The 26,960-nt window shown below is 32.3% G+C and overlaps 1 protein-coding gene and 1 pseudogene across 2 annotated transcripts; one reads left to right on the top strand and one right to left on the bottom strand.

Moving 5' to 3' along the window:
* Positions 1–10,189: 10,189 nt before the first annotated feature.
* LOC111407332 (ADP,ATP carrier protein 1, mitochondrial-like) lies at positions 10,190–13,536 on the bottom strand. Of its 2 annotated transcripts, none has more exons than XM_023036748.1 (4): positions 13,402–13,536; positions 11,769–12,276; positions 11,055–11,426; positions 10,190–10,678 (listed from the first exon to the last, which is right to left on the bottom strand). In XM_023036748.1, exons 2-4 carry the CDS (start codon positions 12,252–12,254, stop codon positions 10,379–10,381), a joined length of 1,158 nt encoding a protein of 385 aa, XP_022892516.1. In that variant the 5' UTR covers positions 12,255–12,276; positions 13,402–13,536; the 3' UTR covers positions 10,190–10,378. The 2 variants fall into 2 exon arrangements, with proteins under 2 accessions (XP_022892516.1, XP_022892517.1); XM_023036749.1 differs by lacking the exon at positions 13,402–13,536 and adding an exon at positions 13,373–13,397.
* Positions 13,537–22,889: 9,353 nt separating this feature from the next.
* On the top strand, positions 22,890–25,002 carry LOC111407331 (annotated as a pseudogene).
* The last annotated feature ends 1,958 nt before the right edge of the window (positions 25,003–26,960 follow it).

The following is a 26,960-nucleotide window of genomic DNA, read 5'->3' as shown; positions in this document are numbered from 1 at the left end:
AAATATAGAAAATTGAGGTGAATCTACTATTTTTCCTTTTTTTGACAGTTCTTAATTTCCCACTTTTTTTTGTTTAAACTAGAATTGGACTAGTTCATAGTCTCCCTGCTTCAACCAATCAATCTAATCCAATTTTGACAATGGATAATAAAGGACAATTAGCCCAAAATATTTATATCTATCAATATTATTGTGCGAAACGTTCTTACCTATCATTTTTGGACATTTCCACCCTTATTTTCATTTTTCATTGCAGAAATCATCGTTTTTATCTATTTTTCTAACTTAAAAGTTCTGAAATGATAAATATACCCTCTTATTAAATAAAGAAAAAGAACAAATTGTAATTATACTACCAAATTTTTTTTTAAAAAAAAGTACAAATAAATCTCAAAACCAATTAAATAGTAAATTTATATTTTATTATTGATTAAAATAGTAATTTTTTGTTTTATATAACAAAACAAATTAAATTAAATAATTAAATAAAAAATTTGAAAAAACCAAAACCCAAATCAAAATTGACCTTCCCAAGTCCACCCCACCTTTCCCATCCAAAACCAAACCCAAGTAACTTGTAATGTAGCCCCTAGGGCACATCTCCAAGTGGTAAAAGCGGAGGGTGGAGAAATCCAACTTTGCTTGAAACTGTTGCGTCGAGGATTCGAATCCTGAAATATGGATTTGGCTCTTTGGTAAGTGCAAGTGTACAAGCAACCTTCCACCCTGTACCCTTGGAGGCATAACCTGCGATTTACCTCCCTCACGATGCTCCAGAGCAGAGGTGGTGGGGGCCCTTAAGGTTAGGATTTAACCTTTTTTTTTCAAGTAACTTGTAATGTAGTTGAATTGATTTGATTTGATTTGATTTATAGCATGTTGTTTCAAGGCCAGTGCTTTCTCTAGTTTTGCTTGTGCTTCTTGTATGAATTTTTTATTTTTTTGCTGCATTCTGCCAATTCAATCTGTCGCTTGGCCTGTTGTCTTTGCAGCTTCTGCATAAGCCTTTTCAGCCATGACCAACCTTAACTGTTCCTCCACCTGTTCTTTTAGTCATCTCGATGGTGGCACCGCCGCAACCATCTTTGGCTTCTCACTGCTGCAAATATTTGCATTGTCCATTTCGGTTTTTTCACTGATTTTTGATGACCCAATAGAGAGTTGAAGTTGAGTTGACTGATTTTCATCCATTTTGGTTAATACCTGGAGCTCTAAATTGGGTGGCTAGGAATTCTCAAATTTTTTACCGGAATCACCTGCAGAAGGTCTCAAGAAATTGTTGTCCATTTTTTGGATTTGGTAAAGAGAGCGGTGTAGAAAATATTGGCATGGTGTGACTGAAGGGACTGGGACTTGAGGCTGTTCGGGATAAACAAGGTACGGGCTGTGTTGAGCAAAGTTGATGAAGAATGAAAATAAAATCAACAAGAAGAAATCGCCAAAATAAAATGTTTGAACATAACTATGAATCGCTGTAGTCAAATTATATTTGTCGCCAACAGGATAAGCATTTGAAGGCTTTATGACAAATAATTTGTAGCAATAAACAAACTTTAATTCAAATTTGAAACAACCAAACGAAACTTAAAAAATAATAATAATAAATAAATAAATAAGAACAAAATTATAAAAAATTTGGTTTCATCTTAAATTTTGAATATAATGAAATCAATTTGATGTTTGTGATATATTTTCAATTATGAAAACTACTTAATATATATATATATATATATATATATATATATATAAAACAACCACCATTTATGAAAAGGTGCAAAAATCAAGCCAAAGGGGTCTAAAAACTCTTCAAAACAACAACAAAATTCAAAATCCCAACGAGCAATTTTTTGATCTGGGTGGGTGCCTAGTACAAAATTGAGCGTCCGTCCAGTTCAACAAAATGACCGCCAGACCATTTTTTAGTCATCACTCTTTTTGTTCGCTTTTTTTTTTTTTTTTTTTTTATTATGGTTAATCATTTACATCACTACCAACACATTGGTAAAAGGAGTGGTGTAGAAAATATTGGGGTGACATTGGTGTCAGTAGAGGGATTGGGACTTGAGGCTGTTCAAGATAAATAAGCTACAGGCTGTGTTAAACAAAGTTGATGAAGAATAAAAATAAAATTAGCAACAAGAAATCATCAAAATGGAAGGTTTATACGATTATGAATTGCTGTCCTCAAATGATATTTGCCGTCACTGGGGTAAGTGTTTGAAGGTTTTATGACAAATAGTTTGTAGTAATAAACAAACTTTAATCCAAGTTTGAATCAAGCAAACAAAATCTAGAAAAATGAACTAAAGAGCAAAACTATTAAAAAAAAAAAAAACTTCGTTTAATCTTAGATTTTGGATGTAATGAAATCAATTTGATATTTGTAGTAAGTTTTCAATTACGAAGATCACTCATATATATAGAATTCCAACTACCATACATGAAATTGTACAAAGTCAAGCCAAAGGGTGTAAAACCCTTTAAAACAACACCAGAATTCAAAACTTCAACGGGCAAATTTTTGTTGTGGGCGGCCACCCAATACAAAATCAAGCGCTCGCTCAGTTCAACAAATGACAACTGTAATTGACCCACCTTTCTTAAGCCTGGGCGGACACCATTTAGTTATCACCCTTTTTTGTCCTCATTTTGTTTTTACTTATTTTTCTCATAGTTAATCATTTCTATCACTTCCAAAATCACTCCTCATAGTTAATTTGCACAATATTCAACATTCCACCACTTGTTCAAATATAAAATGAGTACAAGCTCTAGTTTAATGGCACTTATGCATAGGGTATAGATATCTTTCGATTTAAATCCAATCTAAGTATAAATCTCACAAAGTAATAATTGAAATCCTAGGTAGCATGAAAACTTTGAGCCTATTATTCCTTATGATGATATCAGTGAAATCGTACACACAAATATCAAGTGTTCCAAGTTCCACACAATCTCGTTTAGCACTTTTATGGCCTTCTGTTCTCCTATTCATAAACTTTTAAAGGAAAAACTCCAACTCTCTATTGAAGTAGCACCACCTCGAAGTTTATATAGGTAAAGTTCTTGCAGTATCTTTGTCACTTTCAGAGATATTTGATCCATCGTTTTGAACTTTATTTAAGTTATAGAAACTTAACCCTAACCAACACTTGTAATAAATGATAAGATTTTAAAAGAAAAAATAAGTGCTGAATCTATCTACATATCGAATGACTTGTTACCCTTTGAACCTGAAGTATACTTGTTGGTATAGTCAGATAGGATTGGTCATTGATGAATTTAATTACAGAGTTTTAATCTTATTCTACTAGTTGCTGTTTGCACTAATTTCCTTATGACCGATTTAATGAAGGGGTTAGCCAATTCTCATTTGACCTCACATAAGTAAACGATGTTATTCTATCTCTGATTAATTTCATCATATAGTCATGTCTAGACTCATATGTCTAGACTTTCCATTATACAATTTATTGTATGCTCTACCTAAAGTAACTTGACTATCACACAAGATAGATATGAAATTTATTTTCTTTTATCCCAATGAAATTTCATACATTAAATTTCTAAGCCATTCAACTTCTTTTCTGGTTTCAACCAATGCCGCAAATTTGGATTCATAGTTGATTGATTAATACATGTTTGTTTCTTGGGCTTCCAAGAGATCGCACCTCCTCTAAGGGTAACCTGGGGTTGATTTATTCTCACTAACACTAGATATTCAATTTGAATCGATAAATCGTTCTAATATTGTCAGAAACTCAGAATATTGGAGACCTGGATCCTTGGTTTTCTTCAAATAACCAAGAACTTTTCCAATAGCATTCCAATGCTCTTTACTTGGATTGCTAGTAAACCAATTAAGTTTACTAATTGCAAATGCAATGTTAGTTCTTGTACATTGCACTGCATATATTAGGCTCCCCGTAGCACTTACGTAATCGAGTTGGGCTATAACTCTTTCATTATTCTTGTAAGTTTCAAACTTGGATCAAATGGAGTATTAGCTTCTTTAATGTTCAAGTTTTTGAACTTAATAATTGCATTCTCAACATAATGTGATGGCTTAACATATAACCTCCACAAGTTTTGATGACTTTGATACCATACTAGGTATGGTATTCACTTGACTAGGATTTTTCATGTGGAAGATAGAAGACATCTTTGTTTTTTTATACTTTACATTTGATTGCTCACAATCAACATATCATCTATGTATAAACAAATGAGCATAATTGATTATCACAAACTTTTGATTATACGCATTTATCAATATTATTATATTTAAATCTAAAAGACATTATTGCTAAGTTAAACTTTTCGTGCTATTTCTTTGGTGTTTGTTTTACTCCATATAAGGATTTTTATTAACTTGCATATTTTATCATCATTTTTGGGCAGAACAAATCCTTCTGGTTGTTCTATATAGATCTCCTCATCGAGATCCCCGTTTAAGAACATTTGTTTTAATATCCGTTTGATGTATATGCAAATCATAGATTGAAGTTAAAGTGAATATAATCCGAATTGGTGCATATGTGTCAAAGTAATTTCTTCATTCTTTTTGTTGATATTCTTTAGCTACTAACCTAACTTTAAAGATATTAAGAGTACCGTCCACATTGTACTTCCTCATAAATACCCATTTGCAACCTATTGATTTTGATCTAAGTGGTAAATCGACTAATTTTCAAGTGTTGTTTGACATTCTTGAATCAATTTCATTATTTATAGCATCCTTCCAAAAGGTGCCATCTCTAGATTACTTATAAGTTTTAGAATTGATTTCCACTTGGAGAACATACAGAGTAGTTCTTGTGGCACTCTTCTCAGTTCCTTCAACTAAATAAAAAGAGATAAGTTGAGAGTCTAATTCATCTTATCCTAGCACTTTTCTTCTTTCGAGCTCTTTTGTTTCTGCGAAGTTCACTTGTTTCAACATTATCAAAAGATTTTTCTACTTGTGATCTTGTAGAGCCATGTGATGAGTACTCTACACTCATGATATTTATGCCACCTAATTTGTTATTTTGCTAATCTTGAGAGTATTTTAGAGCTTTTTAATGTGTGTTTTGATGTTGTGATGTAAGTTGATGAAATTGAAAGAAATAAGTAAAAGTTGGCGAAATTGGAGAAAATGGCCAAATTGTAAGAGATCCAAAGTTCGAGGACTAAAGTACAAATATTGAACAGCTGTGTTGAACCTTGTAATGAAGATCCGAGAGTACTAAGAGTCAATTGGATGAAAAAAGATGTCAAAGGGATCAAAATTAGTCAAAATGTGATCACAAATCAATTTCCAATCGAAAAGTTATGCTTTGAAATCTCAGCCTCATATTGAGACCCATTTTTGACATAGGAAATGATCGAATTGGAAAATGATGTTTGAATAAAAGTTATAGCCTTTTGAGTTGGATTTCCAACGCATCTTGAATCACCTCAATCGAATATCGGACGAAAAAGTTATGGAAAAAATACTGAAAAAAGCGAAAACTGCCTTTTCCACTTGAAGTGGGCGCCGTGGCGCCCATATTGGGCACCGCAGTGCCCAAGATACTGAAAATAACAGTGAACGCGACGCCGCAGCGCCCATCTTGGGCGTCGAGGCGCCACCTGTGCGGAAAAACGAGATTTAATATTTTTCGAATCTTTTCTTGGCCCAACTCAACCTTGATTCGTCCAATAACTTCAAGATACTATAAATACCATTTAAAAGACCTATTTTCAAAGAGAATGGAAGGGGCACAAGATTGAAGGATTCAACCACACAATTTGAAGGAGGCAAAAATTGAAGACATCAAAAGGAAGAAGGAACAACATCAAGGAAGAAGATTGAAGATCTACTCAAAAGACTAGTTTTTTCTATCATTTTCCTTGTGTTGTTTGTTATAATTTGTATGATTTTTATTTATTACACCATGAATTAAACAATTTATCTAGGGATTTGATGTAGCTGAATCAAGATTATGATTTGATGATTTTATAATTATTTTTTTTATTTTCCTGCATATATTTAATTGTATCATGATTTCAATGTTTTCAATTGCCTGATCAACAATTGAATGATTTGATGCTTGTCAATTTTGGCGCTCGAGAGAGTGGGAATTTAGGCGTCATCATAAGAGTGATACAACATAGGTTCTATGGATTTCGAGAGAAAGTGTAAAATCTGTGAATCTTACTCCATAAAAGAATCGAGACTTCTATAAATTCTTGATTTTCAATTTGGAATAGAGATATTGAATTGGAATCTAGAATTATTTTCTAGCCGGCACTCGAGAAAGGGGAGAGGAATATATTAGGATTCTTGCTTTTAAATATGGGAAAATTAAATGGAATTATTGGAAATTGTTAAATCATAATTGAGAGTAAGAAGAAATCAATCCTTAGGCCTTCTGATATTGATAATTTGTATTCCCCAAATTTGTCACATCCAATTACGTTAGTTTAGTTTAAATCGTTCATTCATAAAACATCAATTCAATCATACATTCATCTAAATAAAGTAGAAATTGCATAATTATAGTACTTAGTGAAAATTAAATACAATCCCTGTGGATTCAACACTCTTATTTCAATAATATATTACAAAACTTGACATCGTATACTTGCGGTTAAACCACGTTGCTTAAAACGCGTGGCACCAGGAATCTCTACTTGAGATTTCTTTAGAGAATTATTATCTGAAGATAAAATATTCTCAAAAAAAACTTACTTCACGGGATTCAATAATAACATTGGTTTCCAGTTTAATAAACGATATGCCTTGCTATTTTGGGCATATCATACAAAAGCGCAATTGATTCCTCTAGGGCTCAACTTTGTCCCTTTATGATATGGATTTTTACAATAAGCAAGATATCCCCACACTTTAAAATAACCAATGTTCGATTTTCTTCCTTCCCACAACTCATATGGAGAAACCTTAAATCTTTTAAAAGGAATCCTATTAGGTCTATGACACCAACTTAATAAAACTTCACCACATAAGTTAGATGGCAACTGAACATTTAATAACATAGTATTTATCATTTCAACTAGTGTTTTATTCATTTTTTCAACCAAACAATTGTGTTCGGGTGTCTAGGTGCACTATATTAATGTATTATGCCATGTTGTTCCCAAAAAAAATTAATTCACTAGAGAAATATTCACCCCATCACCTCTGAGAATTTTTATCTTTTTATTTAATTGATTTTCTACTTCGACTTTGTATATCTTAAACATATTAAATGTTTCATCCTTATATTTTATTAAGTAGATATAGCAAAAACTAGAATGATCATCTATGAATGTTATAAAATATCTATTACCCCATCTAATTATCATTTCATTTAATTCACATATATCGAAATGAATTAAGTCTAGCAAATTAGATTTCCTTCTAACACTATGAAAATGTTTCTTAATCATTTTAGACTTAATACATAATTCACATTTATTATATTATATGTTTTCACGTGAAATCATTCTTTTTAAATTAGAAAAGCCAATATGTCCTAGTCTATCGTGGTATAAAGAAATTGACCCAAGAACATAATTTAAATTTGTAATTTTATTGATATTATTATCAATGTTACAAAATTTGACCATTCCATCAATAGAATAACATTTTCCAACAAATACACCATTCTGAAAAGTATAAGTTTGCCCGACTCATATATGGACGTTATTCCTTGTTTTCCCATCAAATCACTATTTACAAGATTTCTATTCGTAGTTGATAAATACAATTCATCATAAATGTAATATTTTTACCTGATGTAAATTGTAAGTCTATACTTCCCTTGCCAACAACATTTGATTAAACTTCATTCCCCATTTGATTGTGTTCGTCATCCACTTCTTGATAGATTTTGAAAAGGGGTCTATCATAGCACATATGTATGGTGACACAAGTATCATACCACCATCATTGAACCTTTACTTTGACCGAATTTATAATGCTCACTATAGCAATGATGTTGTCAATGGAGTTCACTTTTCCTTCTTGCATTGGTTGTTTGCGATGTCAACAATCCCGAGCATAATTTCCGAGTTTGTACACACATAACAAAAAATTTTGAATTTCTTCTCATTCTTGTTATCTTTGTTGAGATTTGTGGATTTTTCCTTATTGGAATCCTTGTTGTATTTGTTTGGTTGATCTACGACATGTGCTTTGGAAGTGGCCTCATGAGAATTTCATTCACATATCTTGTGTTGACTCTTTCTCAATTCAAAGATGTTTTTGAATTTCTTTGAAAGAATAATTTTGGAAATTGTGAAGGATTTTCCTTCTTAACCTTTCCAAGAAAATGTCAATTTCACAATGATTGCACCAACTTTCGAGGAGATTTATCTTTATTGTCTTCATTTTATTAACAATGATATGTAACTCATGGATTCATCTTACACAAGCAAGTTATCCAAAAACTTGAAATCATAAAGCTTAGAAATAAGAAACTTTTTGGTACCTTCCTCTTTGACCTTGTATTTGGTTTCCAACTATTATTATATCTCCTTTTTCGAGGTGCTATTTGTGTAAGTATTATAGAGGCGATTAGAGAGAGCGTTCAAAAATGTGTCATCTACATATCAATTCTTCTTCTTCTTTCTTCTTCCTTTCCGCCCTTGTTTCGTTGGTGTCATTTGGGGTTGGTTCTAACAATGGCTCTAAGCCTGGATACAAGATATAAAAGATCTTTAAGATTATAAAAAGAAACTTCAACTTGTCCTTCCATCTTGTAAAGTTCGACCCGCTGAATCTATCAAGCCATACAAAGTCTTGATTCATCATCTTTATCGTAGCCATGGTTGTCTCGTTCTCCATATTGAAAATATTGTTTGAGATTATTGAACAAAGTTGATGAGAAACGAAAATAAAATCAGTAACAAGAAATTTTCAAAATGGAAGGTTTGAATACAATTATGAATTGCTATTCTTAAATGATCTTTGTCGGCACCGAGGTAAGTGCTTGAAAGCTTTATGACAAATGGTTTGTAAGAGTAAACAAATCTTAATCCAAGTTTGAATCAAGCAAACAAAAATTGGAAAAGAAAACTAAAGAACAAAATTATAAAAAAACCTAGTTTGATCTTAGATTTTGGATGTAATTAAATCAATTTGATGCTTGTGATATGTTTTCAATTATGAAAAACCACACACACACACACACACACAAAAAATACCGTACACGGAAAAGTGCAAGAACCAAGCCAAAAAGTTGTAAATTCATTTAAAACGACACTAGAATTTAAAACCCCAACGAGTAAATTCTTGTTACTACGGCCACCGAGTACAAAATCGGGTGCCCGCCCTATTAAACAAAATGACCACTGTAATTACAACAGAAGGCCATCACTGTTTTTGGTTCTCGTGTTGTTTTTTGCTTTTTTTTTCTCATGGTTAATCATTTTGATGACTTTCAAAATCACTCATCGTTGTTAATTTGAACAATATCCTACAAGCTGTAAATTATTGTGTGATTTTGATATGAGATGCGATAGTAGGAAACATTGTCGGCATCAATATTGACAGAAAAGGCAGCTTGTTTCACGCGACCAACTGCGTTTTTGATTGATTTTGACAATATAAATCTATTGTTTGTTCAAAGTTTTTGGGAAATTCTTTGGGGGTTGAAGGCGATTGCTTTTTGTGTGAGCTCCTACCCTTTAGGTGGCAGTTGGTGAGATGGAGGCTCATGGCTCCAGGAAGTCTCCAAAATAACGAGTAAGGTGGGAGAAGAAGATGAAGTTATTATTATTATTTTTTTTTTTTTTAGTTTTGAATTTTAATTATTTGTTTGAAATTTATTTGTACTTTTTTAAAAGCTTTGCAAGTATTGTTACAATTTACTTTTTATTTTTCATTTAAATAGGAGGGCATATACGCCATTTTCAGCTTTTATTTGAGAAAATGAATGAAAAAATATGATTTCCACAAAAAAAGGTGAAAATAAGGGTTAAAATGCCAAAGAATGAAAGTTATAAACATTTTACACAATAATATTGAAGCATAAAAACGTTCCGTGTTAATTATCCTAAATATAGATATATTTATTTATTTAAATTTGATTTATTATTATTATTATTATTTGGCTGTAATGGTATCTTTAGCAATTTGTCTAGTATTAAGAGTTAGTTTTGTGAATAGATCACTTGAGGAATCTCCATTTGTTTAGATTACCTGAAATGTATAAACTATAAATATTTTAAGGGTACCAAAATTATTCCTTCATAAAAGCACGCAAAGTTATAGTCTTGAGACAAAATCCTCACATAACAGCAATCAAATTTCCCAATTAAAAGCTCGCGTATACTAACATGGGATTTCCAGTAAAAATATTTCTCCACAACTATATAAAACATGCATTCGTCATTATCAGCAGGAAGATAATTAACCACCACCGCCAGAGCCATATTTCTTGCCAAAAACAATGACCTGTAATTTGTCGTAGCCAGCAAGTACACCGGCGCCAGCAACAGCACGCAGAATGTTGGCTCCAGCACCCTTGAAGAGTGATTTAGCCCCTTCGTTCTTGATGATCTGTGAAAATGCATCCATGGAGCTCTTATATTTGACAGACTCTCCCGAGGTCATCATCATTCTTCTACGCACAGTGTCAATTGGGTAGGAGGCTAACCCGGCACCAATTGTTATACCCCATCCCAGCAAGAAACTGGCGAAGAAGTTATCCTGTCGTTGACCAAATACAGTAACACTATGTTAGTAGCCTGCAAACTGGCAACTTGGTCTAGAAATTACTAAAGCAGCAGGCGAACATAAATATAATATACTCATCAAACAGAGGAAAAAGAGCATGCCAAAGCACATATAATTGGGTCATCGTGCAATTCAAAGATCATCATGGCAAAACAGCAGAAACTGACACAGAGAGAAAAAGAATTTAGCCAAGCTGATGCGGCCGCCTTTCACTTCGACACCCCAAAGTCATGAAAACATGGAAGAAAAGGCAAAGCATCTTACGGATGGAAATAAAGTGGCAAATATGGGTTGATGGCGTATAACTGGCGGTCAGAATCAAGAGTTCAAAGTTCAGAAGTCTACTGACCTGCAATGAACCAACCAGAACTATAGGTTTCAATGAATCATACATTCCAAAGTATAGCCCACGGTAGAGAATAATTCCAACACATGAGATATTAAATCCACGGTAAAGCCCAGAAAGGCCATCAGATTTGAGTGTTTTTTTGTAAACATCAATCAAACCATTAAACTGCCTTTCACCACCCTTTTTGGCAGCCTTAGCATCATTTGCCAACCTTGTTCTAGCATAATCAAGAGAGTAGACAAACAGTAGAGACGAGGCACCAGCAGCACCACCTGATGCCAAGTTTCCTGCAAACCATTTCCAGTAGCCATCCCTGTCTTTCTTGAAGTTAAAAAGCCTCTTGAAGTAGTCTTTGAAAGCAAAGTTTAAGGCCTGAAAGCATATTTATTAATTTCAAATGTCAATGAAATGAAAAGTTATTGAACTAGAGAACTATCACCATCTTTTAAGCCATGCTTTAATTTCAATAATATCTTATCTCCAAAGCAGCAGAACCACAACTACTTTATTGGATAGAAATAGTTGATATGATTTGATAAAACATGGATAACCAAACATAATAAAACTGGTCAAGCAAGCATTTGCATGATGAATTTAAATGCACCCATTCCCTTGGTGAATAGACTATATCTTGCATGATATATAATTATCAAAGGGGAAAAAGAAAAAGAAAACAATGGTGAGGGCAAGGGACAGATAAGAATGTTTATTGACCTGGGTGGGGAAGTATCTGATAACATTTGCAGTGTTGCCTCTCCAGAGAGAAACTACTCCTTCATCCTTTATTGTTCGGGCAAAGCAGTCACCAATCCCTTTGTATGGTTCAGACAACCGACCAGATTTGATCATTTCATCCTGATTCTGAATCAAGAGCTTAACTCTCTCTATTGGAGCAGCAGCCGTCTTGGAGACAGCAGCAGAAACTCCTCCCATGAGGAAATCCACCATAAAACTGGAAAAGCCTTTATCCTTTTCGAGTGGAGCAGGAATCATAAAAGAAGATATCGGTGATATGGTTCCAAGTCCAGTCCCTTGGTATGATAGCAAGAAATGGCTTTGCAGACCTCCGTTGACATATGTACCAGTCAAATTGGGTAAAACAGCATTCCTAGAGTGCATGTCCGGAGAAATCTGAGAGAGGAGGTAAGATTGTCCATGTATCTTTTGATATACAGACGGATGCTGTGTACCATCTGCCATGTTAGCAAATCAATGTGGTGACCTGCAAAGAAAAAATCACGTTAATAAAAAGAAAAAATTCTGAAAGGACTCCTCAACTTTCATTTCATGGATGATTACAACCATAGTCTTCTCATCATTAGAACGCAACTGTAAGCAGGTTGAATTATAAGCGAAATCATATTCACATATTTCAAAGCAGCTTCTGTACGACATCCTGTGAGGATATCTAGTTCCACAAAGAAGTGAAAATTCCGTATGATATAGCTTGAACAAGTGTACAGAGATATAATATCAATATCAAAAGTCTAGATGCATTGATTCCCAATTGACAAACTCGTGAACTCTACAAGACTACTAGTGACTTCAGCAAGTTTAAAACAATATAACCATAATATTTTCACCCCTTAACTAGAGATAATTTTCCAAGGCAAATGCCATGAATTGTCTCATGTAAGTAAATAAGGTAGATAGGTAATTGCAAGTACATCTTCATAAACCAATTTCACCACTAAGTAACCATTATTTTTGAAAGCATGAATATCAACAATCATTTAACTTTGTGCAATTATCTTCCAGCATTTAGTAACTTTATCGCTATTTCACGATAAAATGTTCACAGCTTAATAAGTTCGCAACACAAGATAAAAATAATGATCCATATTCCTATGTTCATTTGCTAAAAAATTCAATACTTTGAACTTAACAGTTTCACACTATCACTAATTAAAGCTTGGCTTGTCACATAAGCACATTACAGGACTATCCATATGCTAAATTCAGTAGTAACAAATTACAAAATACTTCCAGAGTCGATCATAAAAGTAGACAAGGCAACTTGAGGAGGGGTACTTCTAGATCACTGGTTCAGTGAAGTCACCGCCATGGATGTCAGTTCATTGTATCATAGCCGAATTAACACTAAGTTCATTAACAATTCAATTTCAAAAGTCCATATCAATTCTAAAATCCGGGGTTACCTGAAATCGAGCTCAAGATCACTATATATATAACATCAGCGTCCCTCGAAATTCAATTACACATTCATAACAAACATGCAAAAGTTTATTATCAGCTAAATCAAGGAATAAAAAAAATGGTACCGATCAAATTAAACTAGAATTAAATACAAACGTTACATAAATATGTATTTGCATGTATCCAGAACCTGAGGAAGGAGTTCCCGAATGTACGGAAGGAAAGAGAGGGAGGAACTGGAGGAGTGAAAGATTAATCGCATTTCTGACGAAGAGCATTAGGTTTTACCGAAATTACCTTTCTGTCCCTGTATTTCCTGCAAAATTTCCATCCCTGCCATTGGCTTGATTGACGATTAACCCTTGATTGAGTCCCTTTTTTCATGGAAAAATGATTTGAGTCCATTTTTTTATTTTTTTTAGTAGAGTTGTATGTACAGAAGCTCTTTGCACAGAATTTAGGGCCCGTTTGGTAGAAATTTTGAGAATTGATTTTTTAATCGTGAGAAGAAAAGTGGGGTTCACATGTTAGAGAAAAAGTCAAAAATTACGGCTTAAATAGTAAAATAACGATTAAAAAATCAATTTTTTGGGGGCAAAAAATCCCTACCAAACGGGACCTTAGCCAGACAACATACAAGATGAAATGGGTGGGTGATTTTTTTTACATTATTTTATCACCCACATGAGGTCTACCATGTGAATAATCTGGTGAACTTCTATAGCCTCTTTTTTGTACAAAGGGCTAAAACCTTTATTTTTATTTTTTTTTTAAAGAAAATGTGTTTTAGAATAGTGATTTTTTGAGAATATGTGATAAAAAAATTATATTTAAAATTATTTTATAAAAAATGTGTGAATAAAAATCAGAATTGGGAAAACAAATTGGGGGGAAAAAAAAAAAGCAACTCAAACTTTTCACAATTGATCACAAAAAGTTGCACAACTTGGTACGAATTTTTTTTTTTTTTTTTTTCGATCACTAAAGTTTGTTTATGCTTACATATTGATTAATATGTTAGTTGGTCATTAAAGTTTATTATTTTCTAAATAAGACATTATAGTTAATAAATAGTTCAAACACGGTTACTTTGTTACCGTTAGTGAGATAAAGTGAAATTCAGCCCCTGTTTGGTACCCATTTTTTCTTCATTAAAATGAAAAATATGATCGTTATCAATTACATTAAATAACCAAATTCGAATTTCTATCTCTTGTGTACTGTCCGTAACGGCTATATTTTTCATTCTCATTTTTCTAAAAATGAGAAACAAACGGGGGCTCAATATGTCAATCTTAAAATGCATGGTTGACTCTATAGAATTATCCTTGTAAATAAAATAATAAATATTATAAAAAATAAAAAATAATTAAAAAATAATATAAGATTACAACGATATTTGTAAGCAATATTATAAACATTAATAGTTTAATAAATTTCATTTTTTGATTAAAAAAATCAATTAATAAACAATAAAATAACAATAAAAAATAACTTATTCGTTAAATAAATAAAAAAACATGTTTTTGTCGATGACTTATTAAAAAGATTAAAAATAAAACAAAATTGTGTCATTGATACCAATGCTTTTTATTGGAGATCAGCGATTGAAGACCATCCATAATTTTAGACAACATTATTGACGACATTCACATTGACATTGTAATTATTGAAGAATTGTGTGACGATGATCATCTACAGTATCGTTGTTGATAATTCTTACTTATTATTATTGTTCTCCTCTCTTCCCATCGATATAGACTCAAATTTCATCAATTTTCTTAATCTTTTAAAGCAATCCCATAAAACCATAATGCCTTGTGTAAAGTAGGGAGAATTAGCTATATTATAAACTAATGAACACTTTGTTTGTTTGGATATTTTTAGCCTCTTTGGCGATAGCCGTGAAAGTGGATTAAAAGATCTCTATTTGCTATCATGTTTAATTAATTATTTATTTTTATACACTATTTAAATTGAAAAACATAAAAATTATATGTATATATACAAAAATCTAGAACAACATCAGGGTATTCGGGAGGAGTAACACAGGGTGGAAAATTTTACCATCCCTAAAATAAGATTGAAGAAGTTTTAAGTACCTCGATGAATTTGATAAAAAAAAAAAAAAAAAAAATTATCACATTTTTTACTGTTAAACTTATATTTTTCACTCGATATTTTTGTGATTCCATGTTTTTATAACTTGCATCTTTAAAGATTTATTATTTGAATGACAATCATATTGCACATGCAAAATAGTTTTGCTCTTTTATAGTTTTTTACTAGTTGTCTATTTATATTCTTACTCATCAATAGTTTAGCGTGTGTTTTGGGAACCATATTTTCTAAACTTAGGGTCTGTTTGGTAGTAATTATGAGAATTGATTTTTTGACTGTTGAAGAGAAAAGTGAATCTTACTTGTGAGTGAAAAAATCAAAAATAATGATTGAAATAGTAAAATAACAAAAAAATCAATTTTTTGGGATGAACAATTGCTTCCAAACGGGGCTCTTACTGAATATCAATTGTGTCGAAAGATATGAGCAATAAGCTTTAAAAGCCTAGCAGATTATGAATCATATGAAGGATTAATGTTATTGTTTAGTACATATAACCATATTTTTATATGAACCAGAGAGTTAGATCTATTGAAATGACATATGATTGTCGTGTATATTATGACATCCATATAGATTTTTTTGCACATACGTTATGATATCATATTTTGAACCACTTTCTTATTGGAAAATGAAAAGGACAACCTCGTACAATACAATGAGCAAATTTTAATTATTTTCTTCATTAATATTGGTCGATGGTTTCTAATCATCTTTAACTGACGTGCTAATAAAGTACGTCAAAGTTTTAGCTAAACAATGGTACAAGACTATATTTGTGGTATGCGATACTATATACTACATTTCCGTAGTTGACAATACAATTATAGTATTATAAATTTTCTCTACGGCACTACCCCATACAATCGAACTACAAGAGCTACTCTTTCACTCAGGTTTGTACTTTGATTTTCATATAAAAAGAAATTGTAGGAGTATTAACATTGAAACAACCCCTAATTTTTATATGGTGATCGTGGATCTTACAATAAATAACAAAAATTTTCATTCATACTTAGATAATCTCATTTTTCCCTTTTTCTAGAAAAAATAATAATTGTATTTGCTTCTAAACATAGCAATATTTATACAATATTGATATTTTAATACGTTAGACTAAACAAAATTGGATAAAACAACTAAGACTTCTACCTTGTATATGTAATTCATTTTAATTCAAACCAATGTCCAACATATACATACGATGCTAAGATTGAACCATTCGACACAGAGCACTCTTGGACCCAAAAAGTAAGAAGAATTGCATTACCATTACAAAGTACACCCAAGAACCTCAACATTGTTAGGCCTCTTTCATTAGACTCCCCCACCACTTTAAATAGGAATGGTACCTCCCACATATATAGAAACGATGATAAGATTGAACCATTAGACATGGAGCACACTTGGTGTTGGTGACCGGGCTTATTTGTGAGCGGTAAAAATGGTTGTTTGTGAGTGCATTTTAAATTACAAATTTATGAAATGGAAATGTAGTACAAAACCAAATAAGAAAATTAAAATAAGAAGGAGTAGAAAACGAAGATTAAATCCGAGGCAAGTGTATTCACTCTCTCCTTAAGACAATATTGCCCTGCTACGGTGCTCATGGTTGGCGGCAATTGTCTCCCAAGATACAACGGATTCGATTTGTGGTAGTAGCACTTCAAACCACAAATCCGGCGAACTTTCGACGGAGTTTCCCCTCTACAAGGAATATAATATATGAAAAGAGATGAAGAAGAAGAGAATTGCAATTTTGAGAAGAATGAATACTCAATATGCAAATGGTGTACACTCAAAGTCATCCAAGGGGTCCTTTATATAGAGAATGGAGTGGTGTGATGAAAGGATTTGAGCCAAACCATGCAACCTTCCAAATAGGTGCCTCTATTCCAAAACCACAATTTCTCATTCATTTTTAAATTGGTTTATTAATAAACACCATTTCCAACAAACCAAAATTTTTTTATACTTTTTAATCACTTGTTCTTTGAAAAATTACTAATTAAAACATCAATTTTTCCATGGATGGATCCAGGATTGGATTCAAAGCTAATACAACCCTCTAACTTTTATTTTTATTTTATTTTATGAGAATTAATTCGTGATACCATGCATATGTACCCTCGTGCAAGTTGTTATGAACTATTCTTCGCTTGCAGACTTTTGTGCCCAAACTTTTTGTTGGCTTCATTGGTTACAGTTGGGAGGAGAACAAGAATGTGAGAGTTGAAAGAAACATACACTAGAAAGGCCAAATATCTAATCAAGAATGTTCGAAAATGATACAATTATCAAAAGACTGATGCAATTTGTAAATAGTGCTTACCCATCAACAATCCATGTGACAGTGGATCACGACACATTCTCCAATGAAATAAAATGCATCCCAAATTTGTAAAAGAATATGATAAATATTTATTACCACAAAGATTGCTGAAAGCTAAGCACTACTTACAAATAACATTAATCTTACCAAAATGGAACAATGGGGATGATCAGAGTATAATGCAAAATTATCTAATAAAAAAATTGATTCTTTTTTTTTTATCAAAAATTATCCACGTAAAATTTCCTTAAATAAGAGTGAAATGAATTTGAACTAAGAATATATGCCTACGAGCAATCACGTTAGGCCAACACTAAACAATAGAGTATACTTACTTATAAGCAGTGCTTACTAATTATCGATGCGTGACATGAATTGATTTTTCAACTTAAATCCTACATTTAAGATGATAATTAAGACGATAAATTAATTAAAGCAATCTAAATGCCACATTATTGATTAAAGCAATCAAATTCATACAATAATAAAAATAGGATAAATACAAAATTCATGCAACGCACGTGATAGCGACTAGTTTTATAAAAATGTGTGAATAAAAATCAGAATTGAGAAAAAAAAAAAAAAAAAGGAACTCAAACTTTTCACAATTGATCACAAAAAGTTGCACAAGTTGGTACGAAGTGTGTTTTTTGTTTTTTTTCTTTTTCAATTCGATCACTAAAGTTTTTTTATGCTTACATATTGATTAATATGTTAGTTGGTCATTAAAGTTTATTATTTTCTAAATAGGTCATTAAAGTTAATAAATAGTTCAAACACGGTTACTTTGTTACCGTTAGTGAGATAAAGTGAAATTCAATATGTCAATCTTAAAATGCATGGTTGACTCTATAGAATTATCCTTGTAAATAAAATAATAAATATTATAAAAAATAAAAAATAATTAAAAAATAATATAAGATTACAACGATATTTGTAAGCAATATTATAAACATTAATAGTTTAATAAATTTCATTTTTTGATTAAAAAAATCAATTAATAAACAATAAAATAACAATAAAAAATAACTTATTCGTTAAATAAATAAAAAAACATGTTTTTGTCGATGACTTATTAAAAAGATTAAAAATAAAACAAAATTGTGTCATTGATACCAATGCTTTTTATTGGAGATCAGCGATTGAAGACCATCCATAATTTTAGACAACATTATTGACGACATTCACATTGACATTGTAATTATTGAAGAATTGTGTGACGATGATCATCTACAGTATCGTTGTTGATAATTCTTACTTATTATTATTGTTCTCCTCTCTTCCCATCGATATAGACTCAAATTTCATCAATTTTCTTAATCTTTTAAAGCAATCCCATAAAACCATGATGCCTTGTGTAAAGTAGGGAGAATTAGCTATATTATAAACTAATGAACACTTTGTTTGTTTGGATATTTTTAGCCTTTTTGGCGATAGCCGCTAAAGTGGATTAAAAGATCTCTATTTGCTATCATGTTTAATTAATTATTTGTTTTTATACACTATTTAAACTGAAAAACATAAAAATTATATGTATATATACAAAAATCTAGAACAACATCGGGGTATTCGGGAGGAGTAACGCAAAGTGGAAAATTTTACCATCCCTAAAATAAGATTGAAGAAGTTTTAAGTACCTTGATGAATTTGATTATATAAAAAAAGAAAAATTATCACATTTTTTATGGTTAAACTTATATTTTTCACTTGATATTTTTGTGATTCCATGTTTTTATAACTTGCATCTTTAAAGATTTATTATTTGAATGACAATCATATTGCATATGTAAAATAGTTTTGCTCTTTTATAGTTTTTTATTAGTTGTCTATTTATATTCTTACTCATCAATAGTTCAGTGTGTGTTTTGGGAACTATATTTTCTAAACTTATGGTCTATTTGGTAGTGATTATGAGAATTGATTTTTTAACTGTTGAAGAGAAATGTGGGTCCTATCTGTGAGTGAAGAAATAAAAAATAACGATTGAAATAGTAAAATAACAAAAAAAATCAATTTTTTGAGATGAACAATTGCTACCAAATGGGGCTTAGGTTACTGAATATCGATTGTGTCGAAAGCTATGAGCAATAAGTTTTAAAAGCCTTGCAGATTATGAATCATATGAAGGATTAATGTTGTTGTTTAGTACATGTAACCATATTTTTATATGAACCAGAGAGCTAGATCTATTGAAATGATATATGATTGTTGTGTATATTATGAAATCTATATAGATTTTTTTTGCACATACGTTATGATATCATATTTTGAACCACTTTCTTATTGGAAAATGAAAAGGACAACCTCGTACAATACAATGAGCAAATTTTAATTCTTTTCTTCATTAATATTGGTCGATGGTTTCTAATCATCTTTAACTAATGTGCTAACAAAGTACGTCAAAGTTTTAGCTAAACAATTGTACAAGGCTATATTTGTGGTATGCGATACTATATACTACATTTCCATAGTTGACAATACAATTATAGTATTATAAATTTTCTCTACAACACTACCCCATACAATCGAACTACAAGAGCTACTCTTTCACTCAGGTTTGTACTTTGATTTTCATATAAAAAGAAATTGTAGGAGTACTTTTAACATGGAAGCAACCCTAATTTTTATATGGTGATCGTGGATCTTACAATAAATAACAAAAATTTTCATTCATACTTAGATAATCTCATTTTCCCTTTTTCTAGAAAAAATAATAATTGTATTTGCTTCTAAACATAACAATATTTATACAATATTGATAATTTAATACGTTAAACTAAACAAAATTGGATAAGACAACTAAGACATCTACCTTGTTTATGTAATTCATTTTAATTCAAACCAATGTGTCCAACACATACAGACGATGCTAAGATTGAAACATTTGACACAGAGCGCTCTTGGATTCAAAAAGTATGAAGAATCGTATTACCATTACAAAGTACACCCAAGAACCTCAACATTGTTAGGCCTCTTTCATTAGACTCCCCCACCACTTTAAATAGGAATGGTACCTCCCACATAAATAGAAACGATGCTAAGATTGAACCATTAGACATGGACCACACTTGGACCCATAGTATACGATGCATTGAATTACCATTGCAAAGTACATTCAAGAACCTTAACATTGTTTAGCCTCTTTTATAAGTCTCCCCCACCATTCTGAATAGGCATGGTGTCTTCCCCCACAACAAAATTTTCTCACTACATGCTAAAATTTTACACCCAAAAACGTTTCGATTTTTCATTGACTCAACGCAATAATTTTCTGCACAAAAATAAAATATTAATTTCAAATTTACAAAACAAACCAATCAAAATTTACTAATTGTTGGACCTTCTGTGAATGCCCCCATTTATAATTGAAACCCATCAACAGAAAAGTCCCATTTATCACTTTGGAAATGGTAAGGGTACATAATTTTTGATACATAGAGGCATCCACCCTCTCATGTGGGTGGGGCCAGCTCGAATAAGCATTCGACCGGGCCCCACCTCTCACCCTGATGTATAAAAAATTATGTACAAGTATTTTTATCTTTATCACAAGAATCCTTAATATGCAACCCCCACCTCATCCCACCCACGCACCCCTTCCCATATTTAACCTGTGGTTGGGGAGGGGGCACCACTCAGGGGTATTAGCTAATACAATCCTCTAACTTTTATTTTTTATTTTTTATTTTATGAGAAAGCTAATACAACCCTCTAACTTTTATTTTTTTATTTTATTTTATTTTATGAGAATTAATTCGTGATTCCATGCATATGTACCCTCGTGCAAGTTGTTATGAACTATTCTTCGCTTGCAAGCTTTTGTGCCAAAACTTTTTGTTGGCTTCATTGGTTACCGTTGGGAGGAGAACGAGAATGTGAGAGTTGAAAGAAACATACACTAGAAAGGTCAAATATCTAATCAAGAATGTTCGAAAATGATACAATTATCAAAGTAATAACACGATTTGTAAACAGTGCTTACCCATCAACAATCCATGTGACGGTGGATCACGACACATTTTCCAATGAAATAAAATACATCCCAAATTTGTAAAAGAATATGATAAATACTTAGTATCACATAGATTGCTGAAAGGTAAGTACTACTTACAAATAACATTAATCTTACCAAAATGGAACAATGGGGATGATCATAGTATAATGCAAAATTATCTAATAAAAAATTGGATTCATTTTTTTTTATCAAAAATTATCCACGTAAAATTTCCTTAAATAAGAGTGAAATGAATTTGAACTAAGAATATATGCCTACGAGCAATCACGTTAGGCCAACACTAAACAATAGAGTATACTTACTTATAAGCAGTGCTTACTAATTATCGATGCGTGACATGAATTGATTTTTCAACTTAAATCCTACATTTAAGATGATAATTAAGACGATCAATTAATTAAAGCAATCTAAATGCCACATTATTGCTTATGATAAGCAGTTATGTGAAAGCATTATTCCAGAAAATAAACAAATTTGTTTTTATATAGTAAGGAAAACCATGCTTTTAAATAGCAATTTTTTGTACTAGAATTTCCAAAAAAGAAAAAGAGAAAAAAAAAATGACTTTTAGTAAAAAGCCTAACACTCGTGGGATAAAGTTACTTAACTAATTGTTTGGAACCTATTTAATTTGTAAATCTAATATGTTTTTATCTACACATTTTATAGGATCCGCAGATATTACGTACGCAGTTATTTACCAAGCAATTTTATGTAATTATAATTTAAATCAATTATAATTTATTCCCAAACAAGCACTTAGAATTAACTTTTAACATGGTATACTAACATCTAGCCTATGTTTGACTCAAGTTTTTAAACACTCAAGTAATTTTTTATTTACACATTTCGAGCAACTACAAAATACACGGAAAAAACCATTTATACACGAGGGTGTACACTCCGGCGTACACCCCCTCGCATGGAAGTTCGGTCGGAAGCATTTAATGGGCATGGCACCGAAGTGTACACTCTCGTATACGTGTAGCCGAACCCCAATTAAGAAGAAAAGAAAGTTATTATATCATTTGCAGTATGGTTCTTGAGAAGTTACAAAATTTAAGACATCATCTAGTGTAGCTTTTTCTTCTATTTTAATCTATTTTACCAATTATGTCATGATATGATAGGATAGGTGTAGCTTTCTTAGACTCTCCCACAGTCCCCATAGCTTCCCATGAATATATACTTTTGTTTTTGACATTCTCATCTTCTAATATACACAACACACACACATCACAAACAAACAAAACATACAAGAAACAATGGAGTTTGTGGTCCTCAAATATCCTCCTTAGCTTTCTACCTCGCATCTCTAAATTCCTTGCCCCACCACCCAATATCTCCTTCCATTCCTCTTCTTCAAATCCTTTATTTCCTGCATCATTTTCTTTTGATTGAATCCATGGAAGCTAAAAACCGGGCAGTTTTCAACCACAAGTCTTTCAAAATAGAGAAGTCGAAAAAGGAGGCCTTGGAATCAGCCGATAGCATGGCGGATGACGAGCATATGTCAAGTGCAATTGAGGATGATAAGAAAAAGAAGGGTAGTGGTGGTTCTGGGGCGGCAAAGAAAGGGTCGAGTGGTGGTGCAAGTTCAATGAGGTGTTGCCAAGCTGAGAAGTGCACGGTGGATCTAACTGATGCTAAGACTTACCATCAGCGGCATAGAGTCTGCGAGCACCACGCCAAGGCGGCGGTGGCCATTGTTGCCGGAATTCGCCAGAGGTTTTGTCAGCAATGCAGCAGGTAGGCAACAGTTTTTAAGCACAGTCAAACGTGTCGGTGTTATGTTAAGTTTAAAAGTTAAATTTATTTTCAAGTAACTTTTTGTTTAGGAGATTTCTTTGATTTTTCTTGTAACGAATTACTTGTGTTGAAATAAAGTAGAGATTTAAGCTATCGTTTGGATACAATTTATAAATTGATTTACGAATTAAATCAAAATAAACTATTAATTTCAATCATACAACATCTACTATTTATTATTATCCACACACCTGATGAGACCTTTTAGTATTTTTATTTATAAATTATTTATAAATTTGCCAAAGAGAGGCGTGTATTTGAACTAGCATAGAAAAAATAATCTTTAAGTTGTGCATTAAAATTTGTTGTTTTAGTTGACCTCTATTCCTTTATCGTCAATCATTAAGTAAATGGTAAAGACACAGAACAAATCTTTGCATTAATTTTCCTATATTTATTTTTTAAAAGTTTAAATTATTCAAAATGGGAGAAAATTTTTATAGTTATATTTTTTATGTCTCCCTTACAAAGAATCAATTGGTATTCATAAATTGGTGACGGCGAAAGTTGAACTCCATCAACATTTAAAATGCACCCGTTGATTAGTATGTGTCAAACACATGCCTTAGATATACCCTTCATTGTCTAACTCAGTCGTCGATGGGCATATGTGTAACAAATCCACATACAATTCTTAGATGGAGAAGTTTTATACATCCCTTAACATCTCTGTGTTTATAATGAAGTTTAGAAACATTTGCCAAGTCATTTCTATAAGGCCATAGGAATCTCAATATTTTTTATGTTCTTTGTCACGTTGCTTCTAACTTGTATGTGTGTGTGTGTGTATATATATACACGAAAATAATCTCTTGAGCACCAGTGTTTAGCTTATGTTAAGTACCGGTAATATGGCACATCATTAAATTGGAGAATGCTTAGGAGATCATTCCTATATATATATATATATATATTTTATTTTTTTTATATGTCTAGAGTCATACTTAGCATCTCCGATCTATAACAAACTTACAACAAGGAGGCTCACTACTTTTCTTGCATCTTCGTCGTGTTGCTTCTAAACCGTCAAACTAAGACTAATCAATTAGAATGCTCATTCGACCTGCAGCTTTTCTATTTCTCTTATGCAATGGTTCTTCTGTAGATTTCAAGAGGTATCAGAATTTGACCAAGCGAAAAGAAGTTGCCGGAAAAGCTTGGCCGGACATAATGGAAGAAGAAAGAAAAACTCGAATGATTCTCACTTAACAGAAGGAGGCGAGCAGGGCCGGAAATCAAATTTATGGGCAGGTTGATGTCAGAGGAAGGATACAGATAGCAGTTCGAGAAAATGATTCTAACTACAAATATTAATGTCAGATAAAAGAGCTGCTCAAAATAATTGCTCTCTCTCTTCTGTCAATCTCAGACACAAACACTTAGAAGAATCTATTTATAATTATGTTCAAAATAAGCTCGCTCAAGTATGTTGTAATGTTTAGTGGGAAGCTGTAGACATGACATTATCCTATTATGAATAAGATTTTAATAATATTGAATGGTATCTAATCTCAGCTGGTCATATGCAAGAAGGGCATCGCTAAACATCTATCAGTTGATTAGAGCCGAGTAAGGAAAGTAAGATCAATAATTGAGGAAAAGGGTTTTGTGTCGCACCTTCTGAATAGCTCGATTACTCTTTATGAAAGTTAAAAACTTGTGAATTCGTACACATCGATAAGATCCTTTTTTGTGTCAGTTGTTTGTTTCATCCTTTGTCTTACATCCCCCGATTTTCATCCTATCACTAGTGGTTACTCCGGATTATAAGAACATTTCTTCTTGATCAATCACAAATGATTTTTCCCATTATGAACCTATTACAAGAAATTCTAATGCCAATTTTCTCGGACCTTAGGTGACAAGATCTTGAAGAGACAAATTAGTTCATGAAGTCATTTTGGGTAGTGATAAAAGGCGAGATTATCTACTGGTGGTTAAATTTTGTACGTCGTGTTTGCTTCATTACAAGTGACAACTTAGTAAATCATTTTTTACGAGGTGAAAATCTTGCTTCATACATAATGTTGTGGACCAAACCTTAATCCCAAATATGAGTAATAATTAACGAAATGAGAGAAAAACACCCACGTAGAGACATAAAGATTCCACCTCCCAATTCATATTTATAATGTTGAGAACTCGGGTGACTTGATAGGAATATATGAATACATAATGCAAACTGCGGTTAAGGGATAAGTTAACAATATAATTAGGTTTCACATTCTCCAATACACACGAGTTTTATTTTCTTTCGACTCAACTCAAGGTTTTTCTATTCACAAATAAGTGGGGTCCATCTTAATAAGGTCAACCTTATTAAGAGGAGTGATTCAAGATCTATTTAAGTTGGTCAATATTTCGGTATTTAACCGATGTGTGATTTATTCCCTTAACATGCCCCCGCAAGATGGTGGCTCTTTTTGAGCAGATCAATCTTGAAATCTGTATGCTCATTTTTGAGACTTAATTGGATCGAATAATTCGTTGGAGCTTATTGGGCTCTGATACCATGTTGAGATTTGGGGTCCATTTTAATAAGGTCAACCTTATTAAGAGGAGTGTCCCAATTCTTTATATATTGGTCATTATTTCGGTATTTTACCGATATGGGATTATATTCCCTTAACATGCCTCCGCAAGATGGTGGCTCGTTTGAGCAAATTAATCTTGCAATCCGTTGCTCATTAATTGAGACTTATAATCGGATCGAATCGCTCGTTGGAGCTTAATGGGCTCCGATACCATGTTAAGATTTGGGATCCATATTAATAAGGTCAACGTTGTTAAGAGAAATAATCCAAGATCTTTTTAAGTTGGTCAATATTTCGGTATTTAACCGATGTGACATGAAACACTAGAAGAAGAGGTTTTCATTGAGCAACCTCCTGGTTTTATTAATCATATATATATCCTGAGCATGTTTGTCGCCTTAAGAAGGCCCTCTATAGCCTTAAACAGGCACCACGGGCATGGTTTCTTCGACTCTCCAATAGTTTACTTGATCTTCGATTTGTGGGATCTCCTGTTGATACTTCATTGTTTACTTTTCACCATAACAAAGTTCATGTATTTATTCTCATCTACGTGGATGATTTACTTATAACAGGATCTTGTCTTACCTTTCTCTAGACTCTTACTATCCAACTACAAAAGGAATTTGCCTTAAAGGCTCTTGGTGATCTGGGATTTTTTTGGGAATTGAAGCATCTCGTGATGCACATGGGTTACATCTTTGGCAAAGTAAATATATTCTTGATGTTCTTCATCATGCACGGATGGTGGGTGCAAAACCCTATTCAGCACCTTGCATTTCAGGCAGTAAAATTTCTAGTGTGATTAATGAACCTATTCAAGATGCCACAACTTACAGGCAAATTGTTGGGGCTCTTCAGTATTGTACTCTAACTCGTCCCGAAATTGCCTATTCTGTAAATCAACTATGCCAACATCTTCACTCACCTACTGCTAC

The sequence above is a fragment of the Olea europaea genome, chromosome 13 (assembly GCF_002742605.1).
Source record: "Olea europaea var. sylvestris chromosome 13, O_europaea_v1, whole genome shotgun sequence".
Lineage (NCBI taxonomy): Eukaryota > Viridiplantae > Streptophyta > Magnoliopsida > Lamiales > Oleaceae > Olea > Olea europaea.
The sequence above is the reverse complement of the archived record's forward strand: the minus strand, read 5'-3'. Positions and strand labels throughout refer to the sequence as shown.

Excerpts from the sequence above, each read along its gene's own strand:
- LOC111407332 (XM_023036748.1), bottom strand. The coding sequence starts at position 12,254 with ATGGCAGATGGTACACAGCATCCGTCTGTATATCAAAAGATACATGGA. Across the intron at positions 11,427-11,768 it reads TCAGATACTTCCCCACCCAG|GCCTTAAACTTTGCTTTCAA; the intron begins GTCAATAAACAT and ends ATATGCTTTCAG. Across the intron at positions 10,679-11,054 it reads TTCTGGTTGGTTCATTGCAG|GATAACTTCTTCGCCAGTTT; the intron begins GTCAGTAGACTT and ends GGTCAACGACAG.